We start from the raw sequence: 14,520 nt of genomic DNA, 5'->3' as shown, positions 1-14,520 counted from the left end.
TCGGCCAACTAAGTCTCGCGCATGCTCAGAAAGGATTTCCACGTCGGAAGGTTGCATTGCAGTGTATAGGACGTCGTATTTTTCGTCCCGTCGTACGTGCCGTTCACGTCATCGCGCACGGTTTCAGCAAACTGTTCGTCCGTCGTGTGTGGCTATGTCCGTCCATGCTAAGTTTGAGCGGACTGTTTGCCGAAACTGTTGGACGGACAAAGTTGGGCGAACAGTCCGCGCGTGTGTACGCGGCCCAAGTCTTCATTATAGCCATCCCAAAAATGAGAGTAAAAAATGCATAGCCCTAAAGTTAGGACTGCAGGCATGTCCAATTAGTCCAGTGAAGACATATTTGTCTTACCTGTTAAATGAAGCAACGTGGTCTATTCGGTGAAGTTTTAGGAGTTTCCTCCATCCGTTTGGTGGCTCCACGTGTCCGCTCCCAATGCTAGCTTGGATAGCACTGACCGGGAACCGCGAATTTAAACTCGTGTCTCCAGCCCAGCAGCGTCTGACGTCATTGCTGGGCTGCGGGCACACCTAATGGGAGGATCCCCTTCGTGCGCACGCGCGCACGACGTATTTCCTTCGTGCGCACGTAGGTGTCTAGTGCGCGTGCGTAACGAACGTGTTGCACGTCCGTACAACGCGTCGGCCATTTTAGATTCTGGCCGAAGTGAAAGGCTTTGCCAGTAGTGACCCCTAGAAGCCTGTGCTGTGGCCAGGATCCACCATTTGGCCAGAGACAGGTAACCTATACGGTTTGGGGGCTGTCAGCCCTGATTTTAAATTCAAATGAGTCATAATTCAAGCAAATTGGGGACACAGGTATCCCGACATATATGTCGGTTGCCATATGTCCCTGGTTTCAAATGATGGAAATAGAAACTGAATTGCTTGAGACCGGCAAACCCGAAGAAGGGGATTAACCCATATCTCATAGTAAGGATAACTAAAAAAACACATATAGGTATAAAAATGGATGGACATATGTATATTCATTGGAAAAAATAAATCTTGGGATAGATGCATGAAAGCAGTGCAATCAATGAATGACCTAAAAAAAAAGGATAAAATACAATAGAAATTAAATAAATGACTGACTGATCAGATTGCAGCAGCCAAAACAATACTATAAGGGTCCCCTTAATATTCATACGAGACCAAAAGGGCCTGGTAATGGACTGTGGGGAATCCCATGCCGTTTTTTTTTGGTTGATTGATGATGGATCTACACCAGGCGACAATTTTTGACATTTTTGTTTTTTTAATAAAGGACTTGTCAAAAACTGCCTCCAGTGTTTTTTTACACTACACTTTTTTTTTGGTGAATGAGTTGGAGTGCTATGAACCCCTTACTCATTCACATGGGGGGGGGAGGGCAGAATCTTACCCCTGCTCGCAGACTCCCACAATGACCTGCCAGAGTTGTGGAGAAGAGGCCCTTGACCCCAGCAACATGGAGACAAGGTGCTTTAGGGTGGGCAGAGCTCCCTCTGCCCCAAAGTCCCCCCATGTTGCATGTGGCCTGGTATGCTTCAGGGGGGCACTCGTTTATCCCCCCCCTCCTGACCTGCTGGGCTGCATGCTTGAATAAGGGTCTGGTATAAATTTTGGGTGGCCTCACGCCATTTTTTTAAAATTATTTTGGCATGGGGGTTCCCTTTAAAATCCATACCAGACCCAAAGGAATTGGTATTGATTGGGGGGAGCCCATGTCATTTTTTTTCTTTAATTTGTGTTTGCCGGTGATGTGTCGAATACTGTCCCCCATCAGCTAGTGTCCACCCTGTACTGCGCTTGTGCAGTATGGAGGACAAGGAGACGTCAAAGGTATCTGAAGATGAACGGTGCCTGCGCCGTGAGCCCACCATGCAAGTGGACATAGAGTTAGAATAAAAAATAGCCAAGCAAAGCAAGGCGTGCCCAAAGCGTGGTGAGTGAAGCAAGCCCGCGAGGGGCCATTTTACTATGTGCCACCGTAGGTCCACTTGGATGGTGGGGCTTGCACCTGGACTCAGTGCGCAGGCGCTGTTCTTCTTCTGAGACTTTCGGAAGTCTCCTTCTCATCCGTACTGCGCAAGCGCTGTGCCTGTGCAGTACGGGGCGGACACTATCCGATGGCCAGACAGCTTTTGACAGAGCACCGGCAATTCTTTTTGTTTACATTTAGCTGTTAGCGGGAAACTCCGCAGACAGCTGATGACTTATTGGTTGTTAAGGACACAGCGGCCACCTGCTCCTTAACCACTTAACGACCGCCGCATGCCATTGTACGTCATCACAATGGCATGTACAGGCACAAGCACGTACATGTACGTGCTTGCCTTCCAGCGGGTGGGGGGTCCGATCGGACCCCCTCCCGCTGGATGCGGCGGTCTGTTTCGCTTCAGGAGCGATCCGGGATGAGGGGACGGCCGTTGGTTTCTGGCCATCCCCTCTCGATCGCTCCTGGCGAATGAGAAGCTTCCTCCCACTGTGTATTGTATACACAGGCAGGGAGGAAGTGATGTCATTCTACTCGGGGCGGTCTTTTTGACCGGACTACGAGGAGAAGACTAAAAGTAAGTGTGCACCAACACTACACTGACATGTAGGCACACATAGGCACACAAACCCCCCCGATCGCCCCCCCGCCCCCCCCCCCTCCCCCTCCCAGTCACAGTGTCACTGATTGCAGTGATCATTTATTTACTGATCACTGCATTCAGTGTCAGTTGTAAAAGTAAAAAGTGTCAGGGCAGTTAGTGTTAGGTCCAGGGTAGCCCCCTACCACCCGCCAATAAAGGTTTAACCCCCTGATTGCCCTTAGAGTTAACCCTTTCACCCCCTTTTGCCAGTGTCACTAAGCGATCGTTTTTCTGATCGCTGCATTAGTGTCACTGGTGCCTCTAAGTAGCTAGTTATTTTTTTAGGTTCACCGCCAGGTTTTTATAGCGCTAGATACCCCCATATACTACCCAATAATGGTTTTAACCCCCTGATTGCCCCTAGTTAACCCTTTCACCCCCTTTTGCCAGTGTCACTAAGCGATAATTTTTCTGATCGCTGCATTAGTGTCACTGGTGCCTCTAAGTAGCTAGTTATTTTTTTAGGTTCACCGCCAGGTTTTTATAGCGCTAGGTACCCCCATATACTACCCAATAATGGTTTTAACCCCCTGATTGCCCCTAGTTAACCCTTTCACCCCCTTTTGCCAGTGTCACTAAGCGATCATTTTTCTGATCGCTGCATTAGTGTCGCTAGGTAGCTAGTTATTTTTTTAGGTTCACCGCCAGGTTTTTAACCCCCTGATTGCCCCTAGTTAACCCTTTCACCAGCGATCACCGTATAATATCACTGGTGACGCTGGTTAGCCAGTTAGTTATTTAGGTTCCCCGTCAGGTTTTTATATAGCACCAGGGACCCCCATATACTACCTAATAAAAATTTTAACCCCCTGATTGCCCCTAGTTAACCCTTTCACCAGTGATCACCGTATAAGTGTTACGGGTGACTCTGGTTAGTTAGTTTGCTTTTTATAGCATCAGGGCACCCACCATTTATTACCCAATAAAGGTTTAACCCCCTGATCACCCGGCGGTTTAGGGTCAGGGTCTACGTTGCCCCAGGCAGCATTAGGTTAGTGCCAGTACCGCTAACACCCACGCGCAAAGCATACACCTCCCGTAGTGGTATAGAACCTGAACAGATTAATATCTGATCTGATCAGATCTATACTAGCGTCCCCAGCAGTTTAGGGTTCCAAAAAAACGCATTGTTAGCGTGATCAGCCCAGATACCTGCTGGCACCTGCATTTTGCCCCTCCGCCCAGCCCACCCAAGTGCACTATCGATCGATCGCTGTCACTTACAAAACACTAAACACATAACTAACAGTTTTTTTTGGTAGCGTTATATATTTAAATCCGGAAGGCAGTGCTTGGTTTTTGGGGTCCCGTACGTGGCTAGGCTCCCAAAAAGTCCCCCACATGTGGTATCCCCGTACTCGGGAGAAGCAGCAGAATTTATTTTGGGGTGTAATTTGACTTATGCATATAGCATGTGTGAGCAATATATCATTTAGTGACAACTTTGTGCAAAAAAATAAAAAATTGTAATATTCCTGCAACTTGTGGCAAAATATAAAATATTTAATGGACTCAACATGCCTCTCAGTAAATAGCTTGGGGTGTCTACTTTCCAAAATGGGGTCATTTGGGGGGGTTTTGTGTTATTTTGGCATTTTATGGCCTTCGAAACTGTGATAGGTAGTGAGGAGTGAAATCAAAAATTTGCACCCTTAGAAACCCTGAAGGCAGTGATTGGTTTTTGGGGTGCCGTACGCAGTTAGACTCAAAAAGTCCCACATGTGTGGTATCCCCGTACTCAGGAGAAGCAGCAGAATTTATTTTGGGGTGCAATTCCACATATAACTATGGCATGTGTGAGCAATATATCATTTAGTGACAACTTTTTGTAAACTTTTTTTTTTTTTCGTGTCATTATTCAATCACTTGGGACAAAAAAAAATATGCAATGGGCTCAACATGCCCCTCAGAAATTTCCTTGGGGTGTCTACTTTCCAAAATGGGGTCATTTGGGGGGGTTTGTACTGCTCTGCCATTTTAGCACCTCAAGAAATGAGATAGGCAGTCATAAATTAAAAGCTGTGTAAATTCCAGAAAATGTACTCTAGTTTGTAGACGCTATAACTTTTGCGCAAACCAATAAATATACGCTTATTGACATTTTTTTACTAAAGACATGTGGCTGAATAAATTTTGCCCTAAATGTATGACTAAAATTGAGTTTATTTGATTTTTCTTATAACAAAAAGTAGAAAATATATTTTTTTCTCAAAATGTTCGGTCTTTTTTCATTTATATCGCAAAAAATTAAAATCGCAGAGGCAATCAAATACCATCAAAAGAAAGCTCTATTTGAGGGAAAAAAAGGACGCAAATTTCGTTTGGGTACAACATTGCATGACCGCACAATTACCAGTTAAAGCAGTGCAGTGCGAAATTGTAAAAAGACCTCTGGTCCTTAGGCTGAAAATTGGTCCGGGGCTAAAGTGGTTAACAACCATTTTGTTTACTGTTTTTTTAAGGATGCCTTCCATAAATATCTCATCAATATAGTGTGCTTTTACTGCACTTTAGCTAATATCCAGCAACAGAGATAAAAACTTTTTTGATGTATACCAGTGAAAGATAAAATATTTCAGGTAATTACAGGGTGTAAGATTATTAAAGGATCTGAGTATATGGCAGACTGTGAACATGGCTTTACACCAGAATAAATACACTTCATACTTTCACACTCTTTTTTAGGGATCAGGTGACATTAACTTCTTTATCTGACAGATATTAATAAACTGATCTTTATTTGCTGTTTGGCATTTAATAACACATCAAGCTTTGAAATATTTCCACTAGGAGATCATCATTTTATCCTGGGTTTACAGAAAGTGTAGTGATGCAGCAAAGCCGTCACTTGACCTGTTAGGCGCCTTAGATAAAGTGTTATCTCTTCGGTTGTGTTCTGTAGATTGATGTTACAGTTTATATCCTTATAGCTTTACGTGTAGCCCTTACATTTTATTATTTCTTGTTAGAACAAATATAATCAGCAACTCAAAGCATTGGAACAAAGAAGTCAAATGGGTTTAATTCCATTTCTGACAGCTATTTTTTTCAGGTCATCCAAACTGCCTCTACTCATGAATCAAAAAACAAGAGAGGGAATTAGGGATTTTAACGGTGCAAATAGCAACTAGATAGTAAACATTATTGAATAGGATACAGAATTATAATACAAATATTTATTGAATTCAAGGTTAAAATCATTAACAAATTATGCTTGAAAAATAAAAACACAGGACAATGCAGTGCAGTGGTTGTTCTCATTAAACACACATAATCCCGACATGTTTCGCAATAGGTTGCTTCTTCAGGGGATGTGTGAATATTTCAACGAAATCTAAATCAAAATACAAAATACAAAATAATATAGTAACAAAATATATTACAAAAGTGTGTCAAAAATCAATAAGTACGAGTGCAAGCTTGAGAAAAAAAATAAATAAATAAAAAAATAAAAAAATAAAGAATAACCCACCTTAAACCACTACGTAGATGATAGAGTAGGGAATTTGTCCACCTCAGGAGTTAGCCACAACCATGCTGGGTCGCAGGGGGCTAAAAAACCAGCCAAAAATTGCTGATAGGAGAAAGTATACAATGAAAGAAAGGATTGTTGGCAAGTTTCAGTAAATATAAGTAAAATTTAAAAATAAATAAATATAGAGGTTGCTAAAATAAGTCAACCTAAAGGGGGTAAACACCCTCCCAAATACAAAATAAAATAGAATAAATAGAAAAGATATATATTATATTTCGATGAGTACTTACATCAATTGAATAATTGTGGAAATATGGAAATATGCACTCGTACTTATTGATTTTTGACACACTTTTGTAATATATTTTGTTACTATATTATTTTGTATTTTGTATTTTGATTTAGATTTCGTTGAAATATTCACACATCCCCTGAAGAAGCAACCTATTGCGAAACATTTCGGGATTATGTGTGTTAAATGAGAACAACCACTGCACTGCATTGTCCTGTGTTTTTATTTTTCAAGCATAATTTGTTAATGATTTTAACCTTGAATTCAATAAATATTTGTATTATAATTCTGTATCTTATTCAATAATGTTTACTATCTAGTCGCTATTTGCACCGTTAAAATCCCTAATTCCCTCTCTTGTTTTTTGATTCATGTTTCAATTTTCAGGGATGTGGTGCCTTATCTATTAGGTGTTGTATGATGTTGAACCACTAAAACTGTTCCATTTTTGCCTCTACTCATATACAGACATATTCTAACAAACAATGTAATGTGTCAACATATGACTGTATGCTATAGCCAGTGCACACATACACATTGTGGATGCATAATAAATGCTGTAATTTCTGGAATTTAGCTTTTTTGTATAGAATTGATGCAAGATTGTATGATCATACCCCGTTGGGTGAAATGGCAAGTATTGAGCAGACACTTGCTTATTATTTTAGCTTTGTGTTGTTTTATTAACTGAGTAAATCAGGTCAGAGGGACAGCTGGTTTGTTAAAAATAACTTTTAGGGTTGTAATCTACTTCTTTTTATGTTAATATGCGATGATGCAATACACAACAACAATGCACAATAGGTTTTTTAGCATTGTAAAAGCAAATATATATTTTTGTTGTTCTTTGTTACAAATTGTCATGAAAATACTTTAATTGCACCACTTAAAGGGGTTGTAAAGGTTCTTTTTTTTTTCTTTTTTTTTTAAATGACAAACATGTTATACTTACCTTCTCTGTGCACAGGTTTTGCACAGAGAGGCCCTGATCCTCCTCTTCTGGGGTCCCCTAGCGGCGCTCCTGGCTCCTCCCCGCATCGCGTGCCCCCCTTGGAGATCCGCATTCCAAGGGGACACCCGTGCGAGTTCTGCTGCTGCGTCCATTGACACAGACAGCAGGACTCGGCCCTGCCTCTCCGACCCCCTTGTCACTGGATTTGATTGACAACAGTGGGAGCCAATGGCTGCGCTGCTATCAATCTATCCAATGAGAACTTGAGACATTGGCTGAAGCTGTTGTGCTCATCACTGTTGCTGGTACGATCGGGTTCAGGTAAGTAAATGGGGGGCTCTGGGGGGTTGCTGCACTACAGAAGGTTTTTCACCTTAAAGCAAAGAAAACATTAAGGTGAAAAACATTGAGGGTTTACAAATTTAAATGTGACGTGAGCATTCAATTAAAAGTGTATTCTATGTACATAAACTTTAAAATTATTATTTTTTTCTTTTTATACTAAATATACATAGGTAAGGACACACACATACAATTGCACATAAAATGCTGTAAAACAAAATAAACAAACATTTCAAGCCATGCCTTGAGTTAACAGGAAATTCAAAAGTCATCCAGGTCTGGATAGATGAAATTGTCTTTGTAAAGAAGATAAGCCAAGATTTGTCCTCCAAAAATCATTGACATCAATCCCAGTCCTAAGGAGGGAAAAGCATAAATAACAATGTTTTAAAAGCCAAGGCAAGACAGCAATCTACTTACTACAAATGTCACAATAATGCCCTACTTTGCATTCATTTAACCAGTTAAAGTGATACTAAACACACACTGTTTAATTCTCATCATCCCTTTTATTTCTTTATATGGATGATGGCACTGAAATCAGGGGCGGACTGACCATATGGGTACTCTGGCACTGCCCGGGGGCCCCATGCCACTAAGGGGCCCCAGCTTGCCACTAAGGGTTGCCAGCCTCAATAAAACCAGGGACAGTATGAAAAATCTGTGTATATTTAACCACTTGCCGACCGCCGCACGACGATATACGTCGGCAGAATGGCACGGGCAGGCATATGGGCGTATATATAAGTCCCTGCCTGCCCGCGGGTGGGGGGCCCGATCGGGCCCCCCCCCGGTGCCTGCGGCGGTCGGCATTCCTTCGAGAGCGATCCGGGATGAGGGGGCGGCCATTCATTCATGGCCACCCCCTCGCGATCGCTCTCGACGAATGGAAATCCCCCGTGACATCACTTCCTCTCCTGTAATGTAAACACAGGAGAGGAAGTCATGTATTCTCTCCTCCGTGTCGGTATTTTTCGTTCCGACACGGAGGAGAGCGGATCGGTGAGTTGCACCAACACTCTACACACACAGTAGAACATGCCAGGCACACTCACACCCCCCCTTTACCCCCCGATCACCCCCCCAATTACCCCTGCCCCCCAGTCACAGTGACACCAATGTCATTTTTTTTTTTTTTTTTTGCATTGGTGTCATTTGTGACTGTAATAACTGTTAGGGCAGTTAGAGTTAGCCCCCTTTAGTTCTAATGTACCCCCCTAACCCCCCCAATAAAGGTTTAACCCCGTGATCACCCCCCGTCGCCAGGCTGGGTTCACATTGCAGCGGTTTATGAGAACGAATGTGATTCGCACCGCACTGCAGTGCAAATCACATCCGATCTCTGTGCGATTCGAGTTCAGCCATTCGCCGCACCCGCCGCACCCGCCACACCCGCCGCACCCGCCGCAAATTCGCACGGGACCCTTTTTTTGGCCCGCAGCAGAATCGGATCGCATGGGTGTTCACACCATGCGATCCGAGTTTGCAGATCGCACTGCGATATGCGAACTGATCTGGGGGTGTCAGTAACATTTCACTGACACTCCCAGCAGTTCGCATAGGGCAGTGTGAACTGCCGCCGGGAGGCATGCGATGCGGGAACCCGCCGCGGATTTGCGGCGTTTCCGCATCGCTCCAGTGTGAACCCAGCCTAATAAGCGATCATTTTTCTGATCGCCGTATTAGTGTCACAGGTGACGCTAGTTAGGCAGGTAGGTATTTAGGTTCGCCGCAGCTTTTTATAGCGCCAGGGACCCCCATATACTACCGCATAAAGCCCCCTGATTGCCCCCTAGTTAACCCTTTCACCAGTGATCACCATATAACTGTTACAGGTGACGCTGGTTGGTTAGTTATTTTTTTATAGTTTCAGGGCACCCGCCATTTATTACCTAGTCTCACTAGTGTACCCCTAAATTTAGGGGTGTCTACTTTCCAAAATGGGGTCATTTGGGGGGGGTTTGTGCCATCTTGGCATTTTATGGCCTTCAAAACTGTAACGCCCTTAGAAAGCCTGAAGGCGGTGCTTGGTTTTCGGGGCCCCGTACGCGGCTAGGCTCCCAAAAAGTCCCACATATGTGGTATCCCCGTACTCAGGAGAAGCAGCAGAATTTATTTTGGGGTGTCATTTCACATATGCCCATGGCATGCGTGAGCAATATATCATTTAGTGACAACTTTGTGAAAAAAAAAAAAAAAAAAAAAAGTTTGTAATTTTCCCGCAACTTGTGGCAAAATGTAAAATATTCCATGGACTCAACATGCCTCTCAGCAAATAGCTTGGGGTGTCTACTTTCTAAAATGGGGTCATTTGTGGGGGTTTTGTGCCATCTTGGCATTTTATGGCCTTCAAAACTGTAATAGGTAGTGAGAAGTTAACTCAAAAATTTACGCCCTTAGAAAGCCTGAAGGCGGTGCTTGGTTTTCGGGGCCCCGTACGCGGCTAGGCTCCCAAAAAGTCCCACATATGTGGTATCCCCGTACTCAGGAGAAGCAGCAGAATTTATTTTGGGGTGTCATTTCACATATGCCCATGGCATGTGTGAGCAATATATCATTTAGTGACAACTTTGTGAAAAAAAAAAAAAAAAAAAAAGTTTGTAATTTTCCCGCAACTTGTGGCAAAATATAAAATATTCCATGAACTCAACATGCCTCTCAGCAAATAGCTTGGGGTGTCTACTTTCTAAAATGGGGTCATTTGTGGGGGTTTTGTGCCATCTTGGCATTTTATGGCCTTCAAAACTGTAATAGGTAGTGAGAAGTGAACTCAAAAATTTACGCCCTTAGAAAGCCTGAAGGCGGTGCTTGGTTTTCGGGGCCCCGTACGCGGCTAGGCTCCCAAAAAGTCCCACATATGTGGTATCCCCGTACTCAGGAGAAGCAGCAGAATTTATTTTGGGGTGTCATTTCACATACGCCCATAGCATGTGTGAGCAATATATCATTTAGTGACAACTTTGTGTAAAAAAAAAAAAAAAAATTTTTTTTGTCATTATTCAATCGCTTGAGGCAAAAAAATAAAATATTCAATGGGCTCAACATGCCTCTTATCAATTTCCTTAGGGGGTCTACTTTCCAAAATGGGGTCATTTGGGGGGGTTTTGTACTGCCCTGCCATTTTAGCACCTCAAGAAATGAGATAGGCAGTCGTAAACTAAAAGCTGCGTAAATTCCAGAAAACGTACCTTAGATGGTAGATGTGACAACTTTTGCGCAAACCAATAAATATACAATTATTGACTTTTTTTTTACCAAAGACATGTGGCTGAATACATTTTGGCCTAAATGTATGACTAAAATTGAGTTTATTGGATTTTTCTAATAACAAAAAGTAGAAAATATCATTTTTTTTCAAAATTTGCGGTCTTTTTACGTTTATATCGCAAAAAATAAAAATCGCAGAGGCAATCAAATACCATCAAAAGAAAGCTCTATTTGTGGGAAGAAAAGGACGCAAATTTTGTTTGGGTACAACATTGCATGACCGCGCAATTACCAGTTAAAGCAGCGCAGTGCCAAAGTGTAAAAAGACCTCTGGTCATTTACCAGCAAAATGGTCCGGTCTGAAAGTAGTTAAAAATCCCAAGATTATAGCTGCACCTTTGTGTATTCTGTGTGTGTATACTCTATGTGTGTATACTGTGTGGCCCCATAATCTATTGCCCAGGCCCCCCCATAATATACTATTGCCTGCGGTCCCCCATAATCTCCTATTGCCCAGGGGCCTCATAATCTTCTCCTATTGCCTGGGGGCCCCATAATCTCTTATTGCCCGGGGGCCCCATGAGTTGTCAGTCCGCCCCTGACTGAAATTAATATAATAAAAAAAATAAACTTTTTCCTAATCAATATACCAGCTCTTTCCCAGCCTGTATGCAGGGAAACATAAGCAGGAGGAGCTTCTAGTCATCTGCTGCTGGTCACATGTTCAAAATAAACAATAAATAGCCTTTGAAATACAGAGTAAAAATAAATGGTTAATATCAATAAACTATTTTTTTTGTTCAAACATTTTATTGAAAAATGTAATACAGAGTACAGGGTTAAAGGGAGGGCCATTCCCAAATTGCAAAGAGAGATAACAATTATGCATACAAAAATATCAAAAGTGAAAATTGGGACGCAGCCAAATATTTAACAGAAGTTTGAGAATCAGCCATAAATGTGTGAACCAATATCTTGACACATAGATGATCAAGAGCCTAAGGGTAAACAAAGGTAGGTTATGGGTAAGGGTCAGGTAAAGGAGGACCCGCGTGCATAGGGGTCTGCTGTCAGAAGTGTCAAGAGACGGCTGGGGTGCGGGGCCCACTAAGATGCCACTGATCAAGAGAGCATAATTCTCTGTATGCAAAGGAAAATGTCCTAAGGGGGAGAGCATTCCAAATGGGATCTAGGAGAAGAGAGGAGAGGAGAGGGAAAGAGAGGGAGGAGAAGCAAGGGGGAGATAAGAAAGAGGAGAGGAAGAGTTGGAATGTTGCCGGGGGTAAGGGGGGATGAAGGGAGGGGGGACAGAACCGGTTCAACAAACTATTTTAAATTGTTATACAAACATATACTTGAAATCAAATTTTTATTATTTTTTGGCAATAACATGGTGTGGTCATTTTTTGCCAGTCACAGGTGTGTCACGCCCCTTCAGCCTGTGAGATGAAGGGAGGGAGATGAAGCCTAAATTAATCTACACATAATATCCCGCCCCATTGTGTTTAGCTGGTTAGTGGACCTGGGCTGTCATTTACCACTGTATATACACCCACATGTGTGATTCTATAGTCACATGGGCTGCTCAGATGTGATAGGGAGGGAATGCTCAGCATAGCAACTCACTAATAAATGAGAACAGCAGGAACAACCAGGTTTTTGCAGAATACAAAAAACGAATCCCATAGTGATGGAGTAAGTATTAACAGCATGTAATGCTCCATTTATGGATAGTTTTTTTTTTATAATGTGGGCTTGTTGGGCTTGTTGACACTTTAATAATGGTAATAACTTCAATGTCGTACTATTTAATTCTCCCAAAAATAGACTGTTTGCATCACTCTTTATAGGGCTGTCAAGGTGCTTCATCTTCAGAAATAAATACCTGATATGTTATAAGATTACAGCAGTTTTCACTTTTCAAAAAGCTGCACCTTTAATCATTAGTAGACATGTGCAGAGTAAAATATTTTGTTTTGGAGTTTCGTTTTTGTCCGAAAAATTTATTTATTTAGTTACTCCCGAAATTCGTTTTTATTTATTTTGTTTTTCGTAAAAAAATTGCATTCGTCCGAAAATCCACATGAATTACGGTTGAATCTGTCTTTGAAGGCTTATGGTGTCTGTCGAATGTATAAAGAAGATTCGACTGAGCTAGTATATAGTATACTTCGTGTGAACTTTAGAATCCTATTAAAGTCTATGGGACTCCAACGTTCAAAATCTAAAGTGCTAACTTTAAAGGCTAATATGCAAGTTACTGTCCTAAAAAGTGTTTGGGGACCCGGGTCCTGCCCCAGGAGACATGTATCAATGCAAAAAAACTGCAGTTTTTTTGGGAGCAGTGATTTTAATAATGATTAAAGTGAAACAATAAAAGTGTAATATTCCTTAAATTTCATAGGGGGGGGGGGGGTGTCTATAGTATGCCTGTGAAGGGGCGCATGTTTCTGGTGCTTAGAACTGTCCCTGCACAAAGTGTCATTTACGCAGGAAAAAAAAGTCCTTTAAAATCACAGTCATTGATAGAAAGGAATTTTTCAAAAGTGTGTTTGTCTTATTTAACTATTTTTTACACTTTCTTTGTGAAATGGTAGGGGTACTTTTGCACCCGCTTACCATTTCAAACAGGGGGGGCTGGGATCTGGGGGTCCCCTTGTTAAAGGGGGCTTCCAGATTCTGATAAGCCCCCCGCCCGCAGACCCCCACAACCACCGGCCAGGGTTGTGGGGATGAGGCCCTTCTCCGCATCAACATGGGGACAAGGTGCTTTGAGGGGTCACAGACCCCCAAAGCATCCTCCCTATGTTGAGGGCATGTGGCCTGGTACGGTTCAGGAGGGAGGGGGGGGCGCTCTCTCATTCCCCCCCTCTTTTCCTGCGGCCTGCCAAATTGCGTATTCGGATAAAGGGTCTGGTATGGATTTTTAGGGGGACCCCACGTCAATTTTTTTTTAAATTTGACGCGGGGCTCCCCTTAATATCCATACCAGACCTGAAGGGTCTGGTATGGATATTTAGGGGGAACCCCACGTCAATTTTTTTTTAAATTTGACGCAGGGTTCCCCTTAATATCCATACCAGACCTGAAGGGCCTGGTAATTGAATTTTGGGAACCCCCACGCTTTTTTATTTTTTTATTTTTTATTTTTATCAATGACTTTAAATGAGTGTTCTCTGTATTACGGAGCCGACAATTCATAATAGCTGCGAGTGATTTTAAAGGACTTTTTTCCTGCAAAAATGACACTTTGTGCAGGGACAGTTCTAAGCACCAGAAACATGCGCCCCTTCACAGACATACTATAGACACTCCCCCGTACGAAATTTAAAGGAATATTACACTTTTATTGTTTCACTTTAATCATTATTAAAATCACTGCTCCCGAAAAAACGGCCTTCTTTAAAACTTTTTTTTGCATTGATACATGTCCCCTGGGGCAGGACCCGGGTCCCCAAACACTTTTTAGGACAGTAACTTGCAGAATCTTTTCTCTCTGTCAAATCTTTTTTCTCTGTCGAATATTTTCTCTATATAATCTTGGACTAATAGAGGTAAGGTTAGGCACATTCGACCACAGGTTCTATAGACACAGATTGTTATTGTCAGAGTCACGTCGAATCTCCTATTC

The 14,520-nt window shown here is 42.4% G+C and overlaps 1 protein-coding gene across 2 annotated transcripts in view; it reads right to left on the bottom strand.

Annotated features, from left to right (window-relative positions):
* Positions 1-6,737: 6,737 nt before the first annotated feature.
* Positions 6,738-14,520, bottom strand: part of TMEM244 (transmembrane protein 244) — a 60,026-nt gene continuing 52,243 nt past the window's right edge. For both annotated transcript variants that reach the window (XM_077486886.1, XM_077486887.1), the window contains one exon: positions 6,738-8,038. In XM_077486886.1, the coding sequence (XP_077343012.1) occupies positions 7,944-8,038 (95 nt within the window). In that variant the 3' untranslated portion in view covers positions 6,738-7,943. The remainder of the gene's footprint in view (positions 8,039-14,520) is intronic.

This window comes from Lithobates pipiens, unplaced genomic scaffold (assembly GCF_037356315.1).
Source record: "Lithobates pipiens isolate NorthernLeopardFrog02 unplaced genomic scaffold, aLitPip1_a1.2 Scaffold_18, whole genome shotgun sequence".
Taxonomy (NCBI): domain Eukaryota; kingdom Metazoa; phylum Chordata; class Amphibia; order Anura; family Ranidae; genus Lithobates; species Lithobates pipiens.
The sequence above is the reverse complement of the archived record's forward strand: the minus strand, read 5'-3'. Positions and strand labels throughout refer to the sequence as shown.